Below are 24,408 nucleotides of genomic sequence, written 5' to 3'. Positions count from 1 at the left end.
AGTCTAAAAGGGACCTTTCAATAACATTTTAATCGAAAGTATATTAAGTGATAAGAACCCACGTGTCATAGTTCATGTGACAGTTCTTACTTCTTACCGGTACACAAAAAAATGGTCTGTCGTATAGTTGATGAATTCCTGGCTTCAATAAATATTGTCATAATTGAAGGGCACTGTTGTCATCTCCTCTGCCTTCGGTGCAGCGTTCCCTCTTCCCTCAGAACCCCACTTACAACACCTGGAACGTGGGACCATTGAGCGTTGGTGTCATGCCATCTATGAAATGTTCACTTCTTCATTTTTTAGACAGCAGACCCAAATAAAAGCTCTAGCACTTCGGCACGGCCCACGGGGCAGAGCCGGGCACCAGTGTGTGGTGAGCGGGCAGCCCAGCGCGCGCGGGGAGGAACCTCCCCGAGGAAAGTTCTCACTCTAGTAAGCGTCTCCAGAGTGACTCCTCTGTGGGTGCAAGCCGAGGACATGGTTTTGTCGTGCTTGTCCCACCCTGCACATAATTCACCGCAGCAGTTCAGGCAGTCCTCGCTCAACCGTACGCGAAGGCTTTACCGTCCGCATTTCGCGTAGGGGGAGGAAGGTGCGGAGCGATGAGCACCTTGCTCAAGGCGACCGTGGGAGCCCACCGTGGCAGCCCCGGCCCCGGCCGCCCGGCAGCGCGGCGCGGAAACCGCAGCGCCCGCGGGGCCGGGCGTCCGGCAGCTGAACTTGCGGCCGCGTTGCCCGCGCGCCACCACCTCCGCCAGCCGCCGCGCCGCCGCGCCCACCCCCGGGGGCTACGAGCCGCGCGCCGCGGGCACCGCGTCCGGAGGGCGCGCGCTGCGGCGGGAAGCTCGTAGGGCCGGGGGCTGGCGCGACACGGGCGCCGGCGGCGCCGGCAGCGCCGGGTGGGCGCCGGCCTGAGCAGCCCCTCGCAGACCCACGACGCGCGGTGAGTGACCGGTGGCTCGAGTGGGGTGGGGCACCGGGACCCCGGGACGCGGACCTAGCGGGGGGTCTGAACGCTTGGGGCTTCTGTGCCTCGCTTTCCCCTGGAGGCTTGGCCCGGAGGGCGGCGGGAGGCTCTCCTCATCGAGGTGCTCGCTCTCTGGGTGCTGATGTGCACGTGAAGGTGCCAGGTTGGAGTGCGGCCGATTGGAGGCGAGAGGGCGCTCATACTGAGCCTCCCAGGTGCTCCCTGGGGCAGGACGCAGAATGGTGGGTGCGTGGGGCAGGGAGGGCTGGCGTCGGGGGAAGGGCTGGGGGCACCAGTCAGAGTCCAGTCTCGGCCCGGGCCCTCAGGCGTGACTCAGGCTAGAAAATAGGCCTCTGACTAGGTTACTGAGGAGTCTTAGCCTCTTACGGGGCGTGTACTGTCCCATTATGGGCAGCACTTTCCTGTGGCCTCTGTAGACAGACCGAGAGTCCCTACCTGGCCAGTTAGTTACTGGAGGAATGGTCTGGGGCAAGCCGACTGGCAAGCCACTGGCCAGACTCAGTTTTCTCATCTGTGAAATGTCTTTCGGAAGTCCCTTCTCGCTTGGTGAAGGGGCACTAAATATAAGCATTCTAAGAGATCAGTATCTGCATTAGATTAGATGGACATCTTAAGCATCTTAGTAACCCAGAAGCCTACAAAGAGATTTTCCCAGGTATGTCTAGAGAACAGGACAAAATTAGTCTTTATCCCTTAACTCTGGATAATTGTCATAATCCCTTACATGTATATCCTGTGTGAATAAAAGTCTTTGTTGAGCCCCTACGATGTACCTGGCCTTTGGGTATATATTGTTTACCCTATATAATTCTTTAAAAAGCCAGTGAAGTTGTTATTAGTATTCTCATTTTACAGATATGGAAACTTGCACACTTTCACAGAGATGGTAAGTTACGGGTTTCTGGCTCCAAACTCTGTGCTTCTTGCCTTTGCATCTCTGGCTCATAACATTATATCCACTTCCACTTGGACAAACAAACATTATATTCTCATTTCCCATTAACTAAAAATGGTACTATTTCTCTGTCCAACGAAAGGACTTTAGTGGCTAAGAGCTAACACTCTCTTCCCGCCGGTAATGTAAAATCCTCAATCATTACCAGCACTTTGTTAGGCATGAAAGGCACTGTAAGAGCCTGCAGTATTCCTTTTTGATGTGTCTTGTTTCTTGAATGTCATGATGATTACATGGGATGGTCAGTTCCCAAAATTTGGCAAGCTCTGAATCCTGTGTTAGAATGAGTTCTAGGGTGAAAAAATTCTAAAGCATATGTAAGATTTTTATGGGAGAAGAATCCTCTCAGTAGATGTTGCACATCATTTCTCCAGCATGGACTTATTTTTGTATTACTATGGTATAGTAATGCTTTGTTTTCTGGTTATCTGTCATCTTTGTAATAACACTCGAGTGTAATAACACTCAAGTTGAGGGCACTGCTCTCAACTTCTACATGTAAATTTGTGCAGACCAACCTAAAAAAGCAAGCCAAATCCCAAAGAAGGCTTGTCCAGTGCTCTTTGCTCTTGGAATCATGGTGCTCTTTGCTAATGGTAACAATGATTTTTTTTTTTAAATACAAATATGTATTGCATAGCTATTATGTTCAAGACATTGTACTGGTCACTGTAGTGAATATAAAGAAATGTAAGATGCAGTTCCTGTCCTCAAGATGTTAAAACTATTTGGGAAGACAATAATTATGAGAACACTTACTATGTCAAGGATGATAGGTGGCATAAATTCACCTATTATAAAGGAGGTATGGGATCTAGTTTTAATCAAATTAATCTTCAGTGATGAGCCAGAAAAATAGGCAAAGAGAGAGGTCAAAAAGCAAGGCTGTCCTTGAAAAGTAAGTGATATTATCCATTTTCTTATAATAATAATAGCAGATAATAATATTTATTGAGCTCTTGCTATGTACCAGGCACTGTAATAAGAGCTTCTTATTTAACCCTCACAATAATCCTGTGAGGGAGGTGCTATTTTTATTCTCATTTTACATGAGAGGAAACTCAAGTATGGAAGGTGGTTCTAATTTATCTAATTCTGAATTTGCTTCTGGTTTTTCTGTATTATCTTGGTCAATGTGCAGATTTCCCCACTTATAGAATTGAGATACCAGTAGTTACTTTGTGTAGCAGATGACCAAATATTAACAACTCAATTATATGCTCTGCATTGTGATAAATTGCTAAGTAAATGCCTGTAAAAGATGATTAAGCTTAGAATCTTAATTTACATCTCTTTACAGTGGTATGCAGAGGAAGAGGTAAACATTGAGTACAACATCAGACAGAGATGTTGAGACATGGGGTTTGTATAGAGACTTCAGCTGAATCCATTTATATAAGAAAACTTGAGGAAAATTGTGGGATGATGATCAATAGTCTTAGCTCACACCACACCCTGTTAGTATGCCTCCAATTATCTTCAGTTGTGAAATTCCTAGAAAATTCCCAAAAACAAAGTAATTGTAATGTGCTTTAATATTTTTGATGCCTCGTAGCACTTTATGAAACCACTAGGTGATTGATGTTACAAGGTGAAGCAAAACTTGCCAGGATTTCATAATACCCAAGATCCAAAAATAAACCTCACACCTCATGCCACTGTCCTCAAATAGAGACTTCAAGATGGAGGGAGACTCTTCCAGTTAACCAAGGAAGAAAATTTAAGTGAAAGAGATTTAATTTCCTCAATAAAGGTAAATTGCCATTTTTCAAACAAGGAAAAGTGGCTTTAAAGTGTGAAGTTACTTGTGATGGTGACACAGATAAAAGTGGAGGAACCAGGATGGCACCCAGTTCCTCAGGCCCTAGACACTGTGCTCTTTCCAGTACATCATCCTTCCCAAAAGTAAATGGCTTATTTTATTTATAGCTCTAGAAGAATGCAGAGAGTGAAAATAGAGAAGGTTGGATTGTTAGAACTTAATTGAACAAGTGCTATGAAAATTGTTGGCTTTTGGAGCTAATTCAAGAAAGAAAAAAGGAAACAAAACACCACCAGTTGATTTGAAAGTAACTAGTTTCTTCAACACTCCATCCATGTCTTGTTTCTCCTTTCTTTATTTCTTTTTTTGTAGTTCTCTTGTGGGAATGTTGTTCAGTTTACAAGATAGTTCACACTACAAATGATTTGAGGGTTGGGATGGGATATGATTCCCTAATGCATTTTAAATGTAATTTGTTTACATACAACATTTCAAGAGCCTGTCTGTTATGTTCAGGGTGATATATCTGAAATGGAAATAAAGGCAAATAAAATTGACAGAAGAACATTTCAGAAAAATATAAAAGAAGGGGTAAAAGTGTAAGGGAACTTTTCTTATGAAAAATGATAAAGTAGGGCACCTGGATGGCTCAGTTGGTTGACCGTCTGACTTTTGATCTTGGTTCCAGGTCTTGATTTCAGGGTCAAGAGTTCAAGCCCCATATTGGGCTCTGCACTGGGCATGGAGCCTACTTTAAAAAAAGAAAGAAAGAAAAAGAAAAATAAGGCACCTGGGTGGCTCAGTCGTTAAGCATCTGCCTTAGGCTCAGGTCATGATCCCAGGGTCCTGGGATCGAGCCCCGCATTGGACTTTGTGGAAAGCCTGCTTCTCCCTCTCCCACGCCCCCTGCTTGTGTTCCTGCTCTCACTCTCTCTCTCTCTGTCAAATAAATAAATAAAATCTTTAAGAAAAAGAAAGATAATGAAGAGGTTATTAAGAGGGAAAGGAGAAAACCCTCCAACAGAAATTTAAAAAAAAAGGACGAAAATTTCAGAAGTCTCATGATTTCAAGCAAGAAGAGAATGCTCCTATGCATAGGTAAATTTAGGACTACAAATGCTTACCAGTGAGATGAAAGAAAATTCAAGAGAGCCTCAGCAGGTGTGTATGAAAGAAAAACAGATGTCTGTCCTGTCCAGCTTCGCTCATGTAAAGGGTATTGGGATTATTGTGGAGAAAGAAGAAAAAGCAGAAAGGGTTGAAGTGATGTTACTTTCCTTGCCTGTCATACCACCTAACATGACATCATGAAGAGGCTGATTTGATGATCAGGGCCTGACAGGCCAGCATTTGTCCATGTTACGGCTTGTGACATTTTTCACCAAATGGTAGACTCAGAAGAAAAAAGGAAATAATGCTTCAGTCAGGAGACCGTTCTTTTTCATGACTTAGCTCATGAAAAGTCATGGAGAAGAAGGTTGGCTCCAACGGCTAAGTTGCAAGTTACCTACTTGGTGGATAGGATTATCCTTTTCCATCCTCATAGTGGAATAGATCATTAGAGGTGGTTACATACATCATATATACAGTTCTTGTGTTTGTTTCATCCTCTTTTGAGAGAGGGAGGAGGGTATCAGAAATAGTGATTCACACTGAACTCTACCTCTGAAACTAATAATACACTATATGTTAATTAATTGAATTTAAATTTAAAAAAGAATGAGTAGTTAAACTGATTATGAGTGGTATTTGTTGACTAATGGCTTCATCTTAGGGTAAATTTATAAGGAGCCACAAGTTTTAACATTGGAATTTTTTGGCAGAATAGGTTTTGAACAATTTACCAGGTTGCCCTTAATCATCAAAATGCCACTTTTTGGTAGAAGTGTTCTTTTCCATAACCATATTCTGTTATATATCCATGAAGCAAAGCTACGGTATATTCAGTAAGAATACAGTCTTTCTTTGACTCCAGTTTGATATTTTCTAAGTCTCTTACCTCTTATTTGAAGGTGGTTCTGTGCTCTATAATAAATCATATAATCTCAGCAAAAAGAAAAGAAAAGAAATAATGATTCAAGCTTCTGAAGATTAAAGTATCAGGCATCATAATTGCTTTACTAGTGGGTATCATAAAGATTGTACGTAAACTGCATTGTACCTGGAATATCGTAAGAGATCAACAAACTATAGCATTAGTATTAATGGTAGAGTTAGCATTAGCACTATTTTTAATGTTATGCTGCTATTGTTGCTACTGATCAGGAGCAGTCTCACATGCTAGAGGTAATGTTGGGTTAGAAATCAGGAAACCTATGTTCTGATCTGGATTCTGCTATTAATGACCTTTGGCAAGTCCCCTCTTTTCTCTAAGCCTCAGTTTATCTATCTGTAAAATGGGGAAGGTAAAAGAGATGGCCTCCAAAGTGTTGTCTTTATACTGAGCTGCCACCAGTAAGACATGTCTGTAACTAGCTTTGCCAGCAGAAGGGAAAGATTTTGTACTCTGCCTCATTGAGTGAACTGGGTAATTAAGGGCATTCATTTGTTTTTTTAAAAAAGATTTCATTTATTTATTTGACAGAGAGAGAGAGAGCAAGAGCAGGAATACAAGCAGGGGGAGTTGGAGAGGGAGAAGCAGGCTTTCCTCGGAGCAGGGAGCCCGATGGGGGCTCGATCTCAGGACCCTGGGATCATGACCTGAGCCGAAGGCAGACACTCAATGACTGAGCCACCCGGGCGCCCCAAGGGCATTCATTTGTAAGACAGCCAGCCTTGACGCACATCTAGAACAATCACTTGGTTGTTCTACAGTGGCCCAGACTCAAATGTCAGCGGTTGGGAGGGGAAGAAAGCAGCAGGACCATGGGAATTAATAGCTAACCTTTGAGGTTCCTTCCTCCTCTGACTTATTAAAGTATTTGATAGCTAGGGTTAAGAATAAAGATAGACTAACATACGATTTTTTTTTTACCTAGTTTAACAAAACATATAATTCCAGTACAGTGAAAGTCATAAGTGATTTAAAAAAAAAAAAATACAAAAGCAGGACCCAGAAGAGAAAATGGGAGCTAGCCTCAATGGAGTGCCTACTTCATTCTAGGTATTCTCATGGGTCCATGACACCAGCAGATTAATCTTCCCGATAACTTTGTCTAGGTCCATATTACTGTACCCACTGTAAGAAATGGCACTCTTACTGTTAAAAGCACACAGTGGGACTGAGATTCACTAGCCTTTTTCTTTTCCATAATACCGTGCTGTCCCTTGAACTTAACATGGTGCCACAGAAGAAAAGTAATGTGGAAGTAGAACGTGCTCCTGCCTACATGAAATTATCACCTGTGGTAAGGGTTTTTCCTGGCCTAGTAAAATATGATTTTGCAGTAGTTCATATTTTGTGCTTCTTCCTGGAGCAGTGGGGAAAGAGACTCACTGAGGGGGTAATAGATGCCCCTGCCTTCCTGCCAGTTGCTATATTTCTGGCTGGTCCTTGTCCCCCTCACTGAGACATTGTTTTCACTATCTGGAAACTGTCGCAATTTGAATGATGAGTCAATGACATAGCATACTCTTTGATTTTCTGATTCAAGATAGAGTTGTAGTTTTAATATCAACCGTACAGGCAGGCTGTCTGAAAGATGTTTACAGTTGGTAGGAGGTTTCATTTTATTGGAAGATACCTCATTTACTTGAAGGTCTTTGAGGTTCTGAGTTTCTTATAAAAGGAGAAAGTATTTTACTGGGTATTCAAAGAGAATGAGCAAGTTCATGTTTGGATAAATATACTATATAAACTGAACTTTATCCTCTCTTTTGCTTATTTCATATATAGGTGTGTAGGGGTGTGTTTCATATATATGCATATTTCATATATATTTCTTATATACATATTTCATATGCATTTTATATTTACATATTTCATATTTATACATTTAAAAATTCTTATAATAACTAATCAAATATTTTGATATTAAATATTTTACTTATTTGGAGACTATCATAGCTCCATAAATTGCAGTGCATATTGAAAGATACCCTGTAGATACCCCTTGTAGTCAGGAAGCAGAAACTTATTAATCCATGTGTTACTATTCCTTCATGATTCAGTTATCTTCTAGTTCAATTCATAATTTCCTTTATGCCAGATTATTCCAAATTTTAATGAAGCAACTAAGGTAGTGGTAATAAAGAAAAACTTATTATTAATTATGTCAACCACAATGTGGCAGAATCAGATTTAATGTAGTTGTAATGTCATTACATTAATAGATGAACACAAAAAATCCATTTAAGTTTTGTTCAGTTCAGCACATGCCCACTATGTGCCATATATTGTGCCCTCTGCTCATGAGTTTGTAAACAAACGGAAGAGCCAGATAACTAAATAAAGTAGTTCTACTTAATATGGCAGGTGCTAAGATATGAGGATGCCAGGATGCTATGTAGGAGGCGTCAGTCTGATCTAAAGACATAGGTAAGGCTTCCTAAGATTTGACAACTTCTTTCCCTCTCTACTACTGTAAGTGTGGTCCACATCATCATTTCTTACTGGGTACCTGCGATTGCTTCCTAACTGGTCTGCTTGCTTCCACTCTGGCCCCGTACATGAAGCCAAGACTAACTTTTTTGTTTGTTTTTTGCCTTTGCCTGTGTATATTTAATATAATTCATATCTTGTAACACCCTCAATTAAAACTCAGTTAAATAAATAAATAAAACCTTTAATTAAACATCAGTGATCTCCTATAGATTTGAGAGTAAAATCAGGCTCCTTTCCATGGCAAACAAGTCCATGGTAGATCTGGCTCCTGGATTCTTCTCCATTTCATGTCCTACCATTCTCTGATGACAGTCACCTCCCCTGCCACCCTGACCTTTTTTCTGTGCTTCACTCATAGCCAGCTCATTCCTCTGCCTCTAGGCTTCATCCTGAGTCTTCATTTGTCCCCTGCCAATCTCAGCTCAAGCTTCACTTCCTAGAAATGCCTTCATTGACCAACTTCTCTCCTCCCCAGGCTTCTTTCCCCTTAGCTTCTCTTATGTTTTTCTTTTATCATTGTCTGAATCTGTTTGTTATTTATTTCTTTGTTTTCTGTCTCCCTATTCTAGAATGTTGGTTCCATGAGTGCTGAAATCCTGTCTACTCTATCCCTAGCCCCTGACACATAGCAACTGCTTAATACATATTTGTTGAATGAATGGCTGAATAAAAGTTTTCTGAACTGGGTTGGGATGGATGAATATAGCCATTCTAAGAATAGTGGAAAAGTAAGAGAATAGAATCGGCAAAGATACAGAAGCATGCATTGGCATGAGATGTGCAGGGAAATAATGCAGCTCAGTGTTAGTAGACAGTAGAATGCCAGCAGGGAGTAGAGGTAGATGTGCTTGGTAATAAAGGCAGGAATTAGCCGACAGAGGCCATTGTATGCCATGACCTTGGACTGTGTGGTTTAGACGAAGGGAAACGGTCAGATTTCAATTTAGATCAGTGTTTCTCAAACATTTTTAACCAAGACCCATAAGAAATACATTTTAGGGGCACGTGGGTGGCTCAGTCAGTTAAGTGTCTGCCTTCGGCTTAGGTGATGATCTCAGGGTCCTGGGATCGAGCCCCATTTCGGGCTCTCTGCTCAGTGGGGAGCCTGCTTCTCCCTCTGCCTGCCCTCTCTCCCTGCTTGTGCTCTCTCTGTCAAATAAATAAATAAAATCTAAAAAAAAAAAAATACATTTTATATTTTCTGTAAACAGAGCCACCCTCAGATTTTAGAGGCCACCACATTCCTTAGCTCATGGCCCCTTTCTTCAATCTTCAAAGCCAGCAGTGGAAGATCTAGGCCTTCTCATATCACAGCTCTCTGACAGACCTTTTTTCCTCCCTCACCCACTTTTAAGGACTCCCTTAATTAGATTGGGCCCATTTGGATAATATAGAATCCTCCCCATTTCAGATCCTTAGCTATAATGGCATCTCCAAAGTCCCTTTGTCATGTAATGTAATATACTCACAGGTACTTAGGGCATGGACATCTTTGGTGGGCCATTATTCTGCCTACTACAGGGATGTTTACAGGGAGTTTTTTATAGCTCATCTTCCTTCCCCCTTCCTCACTTTTTTCTTTCTTTTAATAAACATTTATTAAGTACTCTTTCCTAGTGCTGACATACAGCAGTGAGCAAGACAGCCAATGTTCCTGCTCTCATGGTGACTTATTCTAGCACAAAGATAGATAGACAAGTAGTCAAGTAAATAAACACAGTAGTTACCAACTGTACCATGAAGGCAATAAATAAGGTGATGAGTAGAAAGTAGCTGGGCAAGACCACTTTGGCTAGGTGGTCAGGGAGGGGCTCTCTGAGGAAGTGACACATGATCTGAGATCTGAAGTATGTAAGTCAGCCAGCTGCGAAGAAACAGAGGAGGAGGATTCTAGCAGAGGAAATGGAAAATGCAGAGTCTCCGGGCAGCAAAAGACATGTCTTATTTAAGGAACAATCTGAAAGCCAGTGCAAATGGAGTGGAGTGAGCAAGGCTAAAAAAGTTGAGCAAATGATGGTGGCAAGACAGGAGAAGTGAGGCCATGCGGTGCCTGAAAGATCATGTGCGGTAAGGATTTTCGATTTTATTCTAACAGCAATGGACGTATTGAAGGGTTTTAAGTAGTGGTGGTATGTAACAGGTAATGTAATCTTATTTATTCTTCTAAAAGGTAGTCGCTATGTAAAAATGACTTAGAAAGGGGTAAGGATGGATTCGAGAGACACACTGAGGGCCTACTGAAGTCACCTTGGGGAGAGATGACAGTCTTTTGGACTAGAGTGAGGACAGTAGGAATGGAGAGAAGCAGATTGATCTGTGATATATTTTGGAGGTAAAATTGATGGGACTTAGTGATGGTTTGGTTGTAGGGGATGAGAAAGAGGGTGGAATCAAGGATGACTTCTAGGTTTTTGAGCAACTTCAGTTATTTACTGAAATCAAAAAGGCTAGGGAAAGAACCAATTTGTGGAAGGGAGACCAAGGATTCCAACTGATCATGTTAATATTGAGCACTTTATTAGAGGTCCAAGAGGTGATGCAAGGAGACAGATTGGAGCACTGAGAGATGTCTGAGTTGAAGATATGCACCTGAGAGTCATTAGCATACAAATAATTTCTAGAGCCAGGTGACCAGATGAGATCCCCTGGGAAGGGAGTAGAACTAGAGAAAAAATGTTTTGAATGAGCTGAGGTCCTCCCAGAGTTGAAATTCAGGAGGAGGAAGAGCAACCAGCAAAGACTACTGAAAAGGTGCTAAATTTTTTGGAGCTGTCCTGATTGATGGCGAGGCTAGAGGTAGAAAAGTCAAAGGAGCAAGTGAGCACATTTCTATATACCCATTAGAGCAGTACTGTTGTATCGCTAGCACTTAACGATGTGCCTGGCACATGAAAGGTGGCCTATTGAATGAATAAGTGAGTTTTTTTGAAAATGGCCAATATGTTCTGGCATATCTCTAGGTATGGGAGTAAGAGGTGAACATTTGCATTTGCTGGTTCCCAGTGGCCTAACATCACAGAACTTTCCAGCCTACTTTATGGATTTGGGGCCCACCTTTAATTTCCTAGTGAATAGTAGAACCATTCCTTAGGTTTAAATTGGGAAACAATCAGAAATCACCAGTTTGCATTTTCTGAAACATTCAAGATAGAAATACATAGTAAAATAAACAAGTAATGAATAAACAAGCAAACAAGTAAACTTGAACTTCTGTAGAAGACTCCAACAACTCCCTTTCTTATGACCAAAGAGATCAGTCTTTTACTAAGTTCCAGGAGAGGGGTATGAGCTACTTTTTAATTTCCTGTTACTTCTAAAAGAAGTTCAGAAATTCTCATCTGTCTTGAGATTTAACACCACTATGTTTGACTATGATAATGCAGCCCTATTTGGAAGAAAAAAAATTTTGTATGCGACTGAAGCTCAGAAGGTTAAGTAACTCGCCCACAGCCTCAAAGTTTTTTTTTATTTTTTTATTTTATTATTATTTGGGGGGGCAGAGGGAGAGGAAGAGAGAGAATCTTAAGTAGGCTTCACACCCAGCACAGAGCCCAATGTGGGGCTCAATCTCACAACCCTAAGACCATGACCTGAGCCAAAATCTAGAGTCAGATGCTTAACCTTAACTGACTGAGCCACCCAGGTGCCCCACAGTCTCAAAGTTCTTAAGCCCAGTTCTAAAGGACTCCAATGTCTCTTCTCCCATCCTTTGCCAACGCCAAGGAGCTTAAGTGAATGGGGGTTAGAGGTGGCTAAGATTTTTAATTTACTAGTTTTAAAAGTATACTGCTTAAAAAAATCTTAACAATATAGAGAAGTTAAAGGAGCATTCTAAGTCCTTCTGAATGATTTTGGTTCTGGTATTTTCTGAATGTATTTAACATGAATGAATTTGTCTTCTTTTGCAAGGAAAATTACAGAGGTGTATTCCAGAATTGACTGTTCATGGCACATACAGTTGGAGGGTGCTCACTGGCACTTATTTTTATCATTGTGTTGTTGTTGGTTAAAGCAAACATAGGTAAGATATTTCTATAATTGAATCTGTAGAAGGATTTGTGGTTTAAACTCTCAGTTACAGATGAAATATGTATTTGTGAGAATTGTTCTGGTATTTGGTCTTTTGTAGTCTGTCTTCTCTCATTTTAAATGGGTAAGTCTGGTTCCATATCTAGAACTAATATGCATTTTATTTAATTTATGCTGATTAATGTATTAGTCCAATCATATAATTTCTCTTTAAAAAGTGGTTAGGTAACCACAAAGCTGGCATTGTGAATTTTACTAAAATGAGAAATGATAGTGCATTTTAACAGAGGGTATGCATGGGTGAATTCAACTATGCTAAAAAAAAATAATAGCTGACATTTTCCTTCCCTTTTCTTTATTGGGAGCTTACTTTTTTACTTTCTAGCTCATTACAACCAATGGAAACCAAAGAAGCAGAGAACAGACATATAAGTAGGATGGGAGGGGAGAGAGAGAGAGAGACTTAGTTTTAGTTCTGAAAATAAAAAAGAATGTTTTATTTAAGTATTTCCTTTATTTGATTTAAGTAACTTTTTTACAAATTCCTGTTTAGGGTAATTAAAGCAATCTTACAATTACAAAAAAAAAAAGTACTTTCAGTGGAGGCTTTCCATCACATCTGAAAATTCAGGGCAAATCTATAATTCTGAGGTTCTTTCATTGGCGGGACCACCAAAAACTGTTCCATTTCTGAATAGTTGTCATATTTATTTACACAAAAACTTCTAGAGAGTAAGAATGACCTCTCTTTTAATGAGTTTAATATGGTATCTGGCAATAAATAAATAAATAAATACACTCTTTTAAAAAGAAGAATACATTCATGTAATGCCATATTAGCTGTACTGGGTTATGGTTCATTTAGCCCAGTGTCTTTCATCTTGAAGGAATACCAAAGTGTGGCATGGAGGACCTAGTTTTCATCCTTGATGCCAACCACAAACATACCAGAGCCACTGAATATTTTCTTTTGTTATAAAATAATGTTTTAGATTATATATATTTTATACCACTACAGCAAGAGAAAGTATTATTCCTGAATCTACCCCTTAAAGTTTGTAATAGCCTTTTAAATGGTCATTTTGTTTGTTTGTTTGTTTTGCTTTTTGCTCTGAGTATTGAAGTAAGCCTTATAAATCAGAAATGAGGATGGAAGCAAATGTGATTTACTGTGGGAAGTATTTTCCAGTAATCTGGTGGATAATTTGCATATAAGAGAGATTGGTTTTTCCTCGTCCTCTGTTCCAACCCTATTCTCTCAGCACTTTTAGTCTTACTGTTTTGAGAACAATGCATCTTTTAATTAAAATAAAGTTAGACTTTAATGTGGTTGCCTTCTGTTCTCATTGTGCATCAACAATACAGCCAGAGTAATGTGGGTTATTTCTATTTCCATGATTTGATGGGATTAATTTTACCCTGCTCTTGAGAATCACACAAACCCACCATTTTGAAATGGGTTTCTTATGTGCTGACTTGTGTCTTATTGCAGATGCATGCAGGAGAGGAGATGTGACTGTGGAGCCTTCCCATGTAATTTCACTTGGATCAGCTGTCAATATTTCATGCTCTTTGAAGCCCAAACAAGGCTGCTCACAATATCCTGGTTTTAATATGTTAATCCTCTACAAGTTTAACAGAAGAATCAATTTTCTGCATGGTCACTTCCTCAGTTCTCAAGTCACAGGTCTTCCTCTGGGTACAACAGTGTTTCTCTGTAAACTGGCCTGTAGCAAAAACAAGGAATTACGAATATGTGGGGCAGAGATCTCAGTTGGTGGTGAGCATTCCATTCTGAATTCTTAAAAACTAGTCATCTTTTGGTATTTGTCATGTGTTAGACAGAAATCCAAATATAGGGCAGTGTTCTTTCTTTTCCTGCCACATGGGTATATTTTATCTTGATAGCAATATGAGTACCTCAATATGAGAAATCCAGAAAGAAATAGAATTTGGACTTCATGTAGTAGTGTTCTCTCTCTCTCTCCCAACCCTCCCTCCCCACCAGTTATTTTGCCCATTAAGACTAAGGACCTGTTGTCCTTGGACTCCAGTGGCAGGAAAGAGAATCTCTGCAGCTGAATCTTCATGCCTTCTTGATTTATGAGAATTTGTTCAAAGCTACAACCTCCTAAAAAGAAGAAAGAGATACCGTTTTTGACTTATGAAGCCCAGGTTGAGTACCCAAAGCTGAGCAATTCTCCTTTCCCTAACTTAATAGTCCTTATATCCACATTCACTCCTGACAACTGGTTATCATACTTAGCAGAGGTTAAAGGAGAACTGTTGTCACACTCTTTTCTGTTTTTTTTTTTTTTTTAAAGATTTTGTTTATTAATTTGACAGAGAGAGACAGCGTGAGAGGGAACACAAGCGGGGGAGTGGGAGAGGGAGAAGCAGGCTTCCCGCTGAACAGGGAGCCCGATGCGGGGCTCGATCCCAGGACCCCGGGATCATGACCCGAGCCAAAGGCAGCCGCTTAACCGACTGAGCCACCCAGGTGCCCCGTTTTCTGGGTTTTCTAGAAATCTCCATGAGCCAGAACTGATAGGCTCATGCTTTGTCAGGAGAGTTGACTTATATAGTCTCAAAGAAGCAAGAGTGAGGGAATGAGCCAGGAAAGGACCAAAGCAAACACAAGGAGGTCAGATTACTGAGCTGGCCACAGCACCAACAGAAAATACAGCTGGTTGCTTGCTCACTAGGGACATTCCCAGAAAAAACATATGGGAGTACAATGACAGAGAAAGAGAAGAATTTAACTCTCATTGGTCAAAATTTACCCATAGGGTATCAACTCCCCTACATGCTGGCTTGCACTGCTGGTCCCTCCAGGAAGCTGCTGGGAGTAAGAACTAAGACCTCAGAGCTGGCATCTATAGCATGAGCCACAGTGCCCAGGTGAGCCCGCAGTATACCTGCCTAAAGCTTGTAGACTGCAGCCCGCACCCTTAGCCTCAAAGGCCCAGCCAGGCAAGCCAGTGAGTATGCATGGGCTCTGAGTCATCCCAGGAAACTGTGCCTCCGTGGTTCCAGAGAAGGTCAGGAGTGGACAGTAAGAGGGGTGGGGAGAGTAGGAGGACTGCAGGCTGACTGACCAAGATGCAAGGACAGAGCCCCTGACATGAAGACAGTGAAGCAAAGCTCAATGAAACTCTTTTCAGGAAAAATGGAAACCACTTTTCTGTAACCTATAAGGATATGGTTGGGGCCAAGCAATCTTGCTGGAGAGCCACCAGAAGCACCGAGCGGAACACCAAGCACACAGCCAAATGAATCACTGGAGGCTAAGGAGACATAAACCAGGTCCAGGCCTCTTCTTCCCATTTGTGGCCTCCTATTCACACCACTTACGGGTCATGTACTCTCAGCTCCGACCGCCTGTGGTGTCCTAAAAGGAGCATGGGCTCTGAAGCCCAGCCCTGTCACTAACAGTATACTGATAGGCAGTTTCAATTCTCTGAGCCCCAGTTTCTCTGTCTGTGTTATCAAGATATTAACACCTACTTCATGAGATGGTTGTAGTGATTAGATGACATCTGGTATGCAAAGTGTTTAATCTAGTACCAGGCGCAGAGAAGGCACTGAGGTGATAAGCTCTAGGGTGGAGGTTTCAGCTGGCTTGACTCTTCTTCCTGTGTGCCACATGGTAGATACGAGTCCATTCCCCTTAAAAGAAAGTACAAGAAAGTGATAGACAAATGAAAATTCCTCTAAAAAACACCATTGGTCCTCACCTCTTTTGTCCTCAGAACACCTGAATGTTTCACCCAGGTAACTCGCCGTCTTAGTAGACCAATATTACGTATTTGTATTAGATGTTCTCAGGCCTATGACGTCAGTTGCTGCTGTTTTTCTTCATATTTATTAGGCTAACAGTAGCCTTGGAGGTCAGTGTTCTTGCACATGTCCTTAGCCATCCAGTCCATTTCCTACTTTGCTCAGATGTGTTAGAGTGCTGCGACCCCTTTCCATTTTTAGAGTTTTCCACCCAGTGGTGTGCCTGGGTGGCTCACTCGGTTAAGTGTTGACTCTTGTTATCAGCTCAGGTCTTGAACTCAGGGTCGTGAGTTCAAGCCCCGCATTGGGCTCTGCACTGGGCATGGAGTCTACTTAATTTTTTTTTCATCCAGAGTATGCAGATGTATTTGTGACAGTTTGCAGCCTCAGAAGACCTAGGGAGATGGTTAAGAGGATCTGTCATAGTGCAGCTCAGTTAGGTGGTACTGCTGGAATGTTGCTTGTCCAGTGTGCTTAAATGGTAACCACACCATCAGTGGCTGCTCTTTGAGCAAGTTTAGCACCTTTGAGGTGAAGGACTGACTGGAAGCAACAGCTTTTTCTGAGTATGGCTAATCATTCCAAGAAAAGACGCAATGAATTTTGGTTTCACCTAGTATGGTAAGCTTAATCTTATCTAGTGAGGGAGTAAACAGCCTCTTTTCTTTTTTGTGGTAAGTGGTATCCTTTTTTGTAGGGCCATTGTATATCCTGAGAATGTGGTCATAAAGTTGGCTGGTTTTTCAGAACTGGGAATGGGTAATTTAACCTTTTTTTCCCAGCCTCTCCTTGGGCTTGGGTGGTTCTACTACCAAGAGTTCATTCAAGTTGTGTGGTTACTAAGCAGTCCGTGCTCTAGCTTAACCTCACAGGGTTGATCCACAAACTACTTAGAAAATCAAGGTAATAAATGAAAGACAATGGATCCTTGCTTGGTTGTTTTCAATATATGCTTGACTGGTGGTATTTCTGAAAGCTGTTTTTCTAAGCCATTTAGTTTCCCATAGTAAGTAGGGCTTTTAAATACAGTAACAACCGTGGGATGCCTGGGTTGAGTCATGATCTCGGGGTTGTGGGATTGAGCCCCACGTCGGGCTCCATGTGGAGCCTCCTTGGGAGTCTCTCTTTCCCTCTCCTTTTGCCCCTCACCCTGTTGCAATCTCTCCCTAAAAAAAACAAAAATGATAACAACCATAATACTCATAGAAATTTATTATATTGCAAGCTATTTTAATTTTCAGAGGCTTTGATTTCTGTCCTTTTTGGGGGGGTGTCAGCTATTATACACTTGTATTGAAGAGAATGAGATCTGGGTTCCCCTGGGACAGATAATCTCTGCCAAAACCAAGTCCTGGGCTGAAGTAGACACCTTGATTTCATGGTGTGGGGACCTCATGTTGGGAAAGTTGACTTGATTTTTCAGTAAAAGCTGTGCTCTTTAAAATGAGAGTCTCTGCAAACTTTTAGGAGTAAAGGTACGATTAGAATTGTTTCATTACTTAAAGGTGCCACATGCTTTATATCTCATTTGGTCACCATTACCTATGAAGGGTTAAGGTAATGATGGTGGTTTGAACACATATATTTACATTGATCCCCCCGAAATTAAGCCAAGATGCAGTAAAGAAAATTTTCTAGAGGCACAAATCCTAAAGGACAAAAGAGATGGGAGGGGAGACATATCAACAAACTTTTGGAAGCTGGAATACAGGTAGATCAGTGATAATTGGCTTAGCCAGCAGTGAGAAACATCTTGATGCAACATGAGTGAATGCAGAATCTCCCGCCCCAGAAAGACTCAGAAATTGGTGGTACCATGTCCTTCTGGGAGTGAGGGTAAGAATGGGACTAAAAATGAGAGGTTTGATTGAAAAATCTATTTGAAAAACAGATTCTCAGATCTCTTTCCCAATTCCATGTAGCTAGACATTCACTGCTCTCCTACTCTGGCATAAGACTGAAGGCTTGGCATTAAAGGGCTGCTAAACTTGCTCCAGCCAGTCCAGCTGAGATTGGTAGTACCATGCTGGAAAACAAAGGGGATTAAAGGAACATTTGCATACAGCTCTCTTGAGCCCTGTACCCTCCTCCACTCAAGTTAGAATATCCTTTTCTGGGAAATCTGGTAAGTCCGAGAGGAAATACCTAAAATTATTTACAACATAGGTTCCCAAGGAAACCTCGCCAGATCACCTTGGAGTGAAACTCAGAGTCAGCAAACACCCCTCAGCTGACACACATGCAGAGCTCCAATCTGTAATTAGTGCCTCACTCCTACACATGAGTAGAAATATAACGATCTGGGGAAAATGTCTACTATGAAAGATAGAAACCAGAACAAACGTATGGAACAAAGCATATAAGCAAAGTGGAAGAAATAGAGGGTATTCAGGGAGAAGAAATGTTAAAAAACAAAAACTATCCTTGATACCCTCAGAGAATTACAAGAAACTAGTGCATACAGAATAAAAATAGGATGCTGTGTGGAAAGGAAATACTCAGAGAAAACATTGCCCCCAAAGATAAACAAATGAAAAACTTAATAGGAGGGTGGATGTATACACTGAGGAGGCTTTTCCTTGATAGTAGAACAGAAAGACCAAGAGCTTAAAAATATAGAAGATAAGGTATAAAATTAGAGGAAAACTCAAACTTTAAAAACTAGGGATTTTTAGAAAGGAAAAAATAGGAGAATCGACGGAGAAATAATTCAAGACTATTACCCAAACTGAAAGATATAAGTTCCCAGAATGTATGAACTCTGAGAAACCAGAAGAGAATAGACCCTCCTTAAGCATATCTTTGTGAAAATTCAGAAAAGTGGGGACAAAGAAAAGATTCTACAATTTTCTGAAAATTAAAAACAGTGGTTCAAGAATCAAAATGGCTTCAGACATCTTTTTTTTTTTTTTAAGATTTTATTTATTTGTCAGAGAGAAAGAGAGCACAAGCTGGGAGAGCGGCAGGCAGAGCAGACAGAGGGAGAAGCAGGCTCCCCGCTGAGCAAGGAGCCCTTCCCAATGTGGGACTGAATCCCAGGATCCAGGACCTGAGCCGAAAGCAGACGCTCAACCGACTGAGCCACCCAGGCGTCCCTGGCTTCAGGCTTCTTAACAGCACCCTAGAATATAGAAGACAACAGAGCATTGCTTCCAAAATCCTGGATTTTGAAAATTCTTTTCAACTTAGAATTCAATACTCAGCCAAAGTATCAGTCGAGTGTGAGGGTAGAATAAAGACATTTTTAATCGTGCTCAAAATATTTCCTCCCTGTACCGTTTCCCAGGAATTACTGGAGGATGTACCCCACCATCACAAAAAATTAAATCAGGGGAGAAGAAAGAATTGGATTTAAGAAACAGGAGGTCAAACACTGGAAAATGAAGGAATTTCCATTATACTAAGGACTGGCAATATCAAAATAGCAGCTGTGTACCAGGCACAGAGGCAAACCTGTCTTGTTGGATAGTTCCCAGGGACCCTAGAAAGAGGTCTTCAGGCAAACGAAACAGCATTTGAATATGTTGAACAGTGGTTCAGATAATTGGCTTGAGAGTTTGGAATTATATTAAGAATAAGAAAACTAATGGAAGAACAGGACGATTTTTTACGGGCTCCAAGGTAAACAAAAAGTTGTACAGAAAATGAGAAGTTAATGTAGTAGTCTAAGTGGATCAAGTGGATCATAAGTAGTTATGTATACAGATATATACAGTGTATATATACATTTAACCATGCTCAAAATATTTCCTTCCCAGCACCCTTTGCCAGGGAACTATATATGGTATATACAGAGTGTGTGTGTGCGTGTGTGTATATATATATGTGTGTGTGTGTATAGTTCATATATATTCAGTATAAGATATACGTATTTCATATATATGTGAAAGAGTCTGTTCTTTCAGGAAAAGAAAGTTTATTATTCCATTAAACAAAACTATATGAGCTACATATTAACATACCCATTTTATAAATGAAGAAACTGAACTTCTGAGAAGTTAACCTGTCCACTATCACCCAGTGGATAATTATTGTGCCCAGGTCTGTGGTGTTTGCTAAGGACAAAAAAAAAAAAAAAAAAAAAAAGTCATTTATTCCATCAATTACAGGCTTTTTTTTTTTTTTTTTTTTGGTACAGACAATATCTAGGGCTTCAGTGGTATATTTGTTTTATCTCACCCAAAGGAAACATCTCTCACATGTGGGTCTCAGTATTAGAGTGGAATGAGATCAATGAGTAACAGAATTTTCTCTTACCTCCACTAAATCTGAGAAACTCCTAGCTTTGGGTTTACCTTTGACTATAAAATGGCTTAATTTACAAATACACACCTTTGATAGAAGTGACCTTGTCTGCCTTGTACACCTTTATATGTCTATAGCTAGCACAATGCCCAGCCCATAGAAGGTACTCAGTGTCCACATACATAAAGAATCAGTTTACAAATGTTTATAAAGTGTTCCAAGTGATGCTGCAGAAATTAGATTAGCTGGTACAGCCCAGAAGAACATGCCTAGGGCTAGTGGGTGGAAGTGTCATGGCAGCAAATACCAGGTCTATGGAGAGAAAGAGGCCTGTAATCTTTAGAGGCTTCTAATATTTGAATGGACTTCACCAGTGGTAATGGACGTAGCACTGAATGTTCACCTGTCAGGGAGAATGGGGGAATGTGGTGGTAAAAGGCTTGGACTCAAGTCCGCTACTCCTACTCTGCCACTTCGCAGTTTTGTAATTTGGGACAAGATAGTTAACCTCTAAGTCTTAGTTTCCTCTTCGATAAATTGAGGATGATAACAATAAATACTTGATAGAGCTACTGTGATGTCTAATTGAGAAAAACCTCATATAACGCATAGGACTTGGCATGTAGTGTTTGATCCATATTCACTATTGTTATTAGAAGATGTTCATGCCTTGGAAGCAAATTTGAACTTGGTGGAATCTAGACATAGGGAAAGTATTGTTATCTTATTGCCAAATAATAACAATGTGATAGAGATATCAACTGTGTGCTGTTTACAATATGAGGCTTTGCACTTTGTTTTTAAAGTTGTTCCGGAACAGCCTCAGAACGTATCTTGTATACAGAAGGGAGAACGTGGGACTGTGACCTGCACCTGGGACAGAGGACGTGACACCCATCTATATACTGCATATACTTTACAGTGAGTGAGAGACTGTATTTTTGCAACTGTTTTGTAGATGTTATCTTAGACTACATTTAGAAATATCTAATACTTTTATTTTTGCCAGAGAGAAGAAGCAATAGACACCTCTAGGTAATTAGGTACTTAAAAAAAAATGTCTAGGGTTCATCAATTAAAACTGGTTCATCTAAAGTGTGAGAACTAAGGTCTTGAATCTGAGATCTAACTCGGGAGTTCTCAGAGCATCCGAGGTCCACGTTATGGATGTTTCTCCCTGCTCTAATAGGGTTAAACTGGCTACATTATATCCCTTCCCTGTTTTGCCATTGTAGACTCTTGGGGTCATAATATATAAATAGACTCATCCTTGTGGTAGCTTTCTTTCCATTAGCTTTGGACGAGTTTCTTTTTAAAGCACCTTTGCCTGACCTGGAAGGAAGTCCACACAAAGGAGAGTCTGGGAGAGTCTGTTCCCTGGAGTTGATCCCATAATCCCATCCAAAGATCCAGCTGGTTTGCCCTATGCCTAAGTGAGCAGGAAATGGGGGAAAGGAAGTGGAGCCCAGGGTTCCAGTCTATACCAGAAGCTGGCACTTCTGTGCAGAAAATGCCTATGTGGCCATGGATCCTTTGTATAACAATTATATCTGCCCTGAGGAGCCAGGATGCCAGTCAGGGTTTTGGGAATTTAGGTGGTGTAGGTATGGTTACTTATCTACATGAACATCAAAAAGTCTCAGTCCTATCAAAAAAGGGGAGAGGAGAGGAAAATATGGTCCTATTTATGACCATAGAATATAAATATTCCCGTAATGTATCCCCTAGTAATAAGACTGACCTTAACAAAATGTCTAGAATTTTAAATACTTAAATATTCTATTCCTTTGTACTAGAGGGAGCCAGTAGCTCATAAAGTATCTTGCTAAACACGATTGTCTTTTATTTATAGGTTAAATGGACCAAAAAATTTAACTTGGCAGAAGCAATGTAATGGTCATTATTGTGACCATCTGGACCTTGGAGTCAACCTAACCCCTGAATTGCCTGAATCCAGCTACACAGCCAAGGTTACTGCTATCAATAGCCTTGGAACTGCTTCTTCATTTCCATCCACATTTACATTCTTGGACATAGGTACATTTTATTTCACTTTTTGTAGGTATCATTCATTGGTATATGAACATTATTTTAAAAATCACTCGGATGTTCTATATGTGATTGTTTCAAAAGGGACAGTGTCACAAAGGATAGATATTACTTTGATGCAAGTAAAAGGGTGCATGATCCTAGAACTTTATAGAGATGGTCGTACAAAATGGAATATTCAACATTATTCTCTCTGTTGGAGAAAAAAGAGACCAGTTGTATGGAGGCACTAGCTGCCAGTGATACCATTCGACTGAGGAGAGGGTCCTGCAAGGTTATTCATGAAGCTCAGAGTGGGCACTTCTCGGCAGAGGTGTCTTTTTACCCCATGGTTACTCCACTGTTCTGAGATAGGCTACCTGTGGGCCTGCTGGGCCAGAGCAGAGGTGCCTACTATCAATAAAATGTATCAAGTTACAAATGCATCTTACTCTGAGAATACCTACTTCCATTCCTCTCATCACCTTAGGAGCTGGAGTGAGCCAATCCCAGCACGTTTCTGAGCAAATATAATTAGCCCAGTTGAATCAGAGGCCAATCTCAAGCATCCTCAAATTCTGACCATCCCAAATAGGACTGGGCTTCTGGCCTCCCTTAAGTTCTGGCCTTACACTGGGCGTGTCTCTTCTCTCTTCCCACAGCACCTCTTTGCACGCATACTGCTATGAGCCTTGACATAGGCATTTACTATACATTTTCCTATCATACTTCTCCCCATCTTACCTTTCATTTCTTCCCATTGACTATTCCTCTGTAAGGCCCCTTCTTTCCCCTCTTACTCTATTCCTGTGTTCTCTGTTCCTCTGTCCCTTCCATATGACTACCAACATTTCTTCCCTTTCTGAGAGGTGATCACCACTAGCCACCTCTCCCTTCTCAGCCATTGGAACTCTCAGGTTTGGCACATTGGTTTTCTTGGTACGTTGGATTAAATGTAGTTGACACTATCACTAATGTTGGAGGTAGTTTATTTGGTAAAAATAAGGGTAGATTAAGGAGAATTATTTTAATGATTCCGTAGTGAATGAAACTTTTTCTTCTCTGAAAAGCCAGGGGTTTCTCTCTATCTATTTCACCAGCTTTGGTGGTCCTGTATCTTAGAAATGAGTTTTGTTCAGTTCTTTCTAACTCATGTCAAAACAAAGGTTATTTCCAATTGTAGAGCCCGAATCACACTTTTTTGTTTGTTCTGATTACCAGTGAGGCCTCTTCCTCCATGGGACATCAGAATCAAATGTGTAAACGCTTCTGTGAGCAGATGTATCCTTCAGTGGAACGATGAGGGGCTGGTGCTGCTTAATCGACTCAGATATCGGCCCAACAGCAGTGGGGCCTGGAAAATGGTAATGGTTTTAGAGTAAAGGGGAAAATCAGGGAAGGGCTTTTAATATCACTGCACAGATCTCTGTCTTTTCATGCCAGCAAAATACTGGGTTTAAGAATATTTAGCCCTAAAGTACACACTTGAGATAGATCAGATAGTCATATACACCTCTATTTGTTAAGAAATAAGATTTTATTTATTTATCTGAGAGAGACAGAGCGTGAACAGGCAGGCCGGGGTGGGGGGATGGGGGTAGAGGCAGAGGCAGAGGGAGAAGCAGGCTCCCCGCGGAGCAAGGAGCCTGAGGCGGGGCTCCATCCCAGGACCCTGGGGTAATGACCTGAGCCGAAGGCAGATGCCCAAACGACTGAGTCACCCAGGCGTCCTTGATTCTGAAATTTATTTAGCCACAGGCTTCTGTAAACCAATATTAATTTTCTGTGATTTATTTCTCATAAAGGACTCATTTCACCTTGTTATGCTACAACTCCCTCTGTATTACTTTTTAGTAATTTTTTTTAACATATTAGGAAATGTCCATAGAGACTTATATGGAATTGAATATTCCAAAGATAAAGACCCATACTTTGATCTAATATTAGACATTAATTTTTTTACAGTTAAATTTTAAGATTATAATTCCTCCTGGTATTTTTGTAAAATATAATGACTTATAAAAATAACAGAAGGTAAGTTCCACATATAGCTGAAACTCAGGAGAAACATAGTA

General features: G+C 40.9%; 1 protein-coding gene across 1 annotated transcript in view; it reads left to right on the top strand.

Moving 5' to 3' along the window:
• Positions 1 to 810: 810 nt before the first annotated feature.
• IL12RB2 (interleukin 12 receptor subunit beta 2) overlaps positions 811 to 24,408 on the top strand; it is a 77,898-nt gene continuing 54,300 nt past the window's right edge. The window contains exons 1-6 of the mRNA XM_045897442.3: positions 811 to 946; positions 12,161 to 12,272; positions 13,773 to 14,060; positions 21,112 to 21,226; positions 22,158 to 22,342; positions 23,555 to 23,697. Coding sequence (XP_045753398.1) covers positions 12,197 to 12,272; positions 13,773 to 14,060; positions 21,112 to 21,226; positions 22,158 to 22,342; positions 23,555 to 23,697 — 807 coding nt within the window. The 5' untranslated portion in view covers positions 811 to 946; positions 12,161 to 12,196. The remainder of the gene's footprint in view (positions 947 to 12,160; positions 12,273 to 13,772; positions 14,061 to 21,111; positions 21,227 to 22,157; positions 22,343 to 23,554; positions 23,698 to 24,408) is intronic.

This window comes from Mirounga angustirostris, unplaced genomic scaffold (assembly GCF_029215605.1).
Source record: "Mirounga angustirostris isolate CCGP_5_RB_7025 unplaced genomic scaffold, mMirAng1.0.hap1 SCAF_4, whole genome shotgun sequence".
Lineage (NCBI taxonomy): Eukaryota > Metazoa > Chordata > Mammalia > Carnivora > Phocidae > Mirounga > Mirounga angustirostris.
This window is presented reverse-complemented; position numbering and strand designations above follow the sequence as displayed.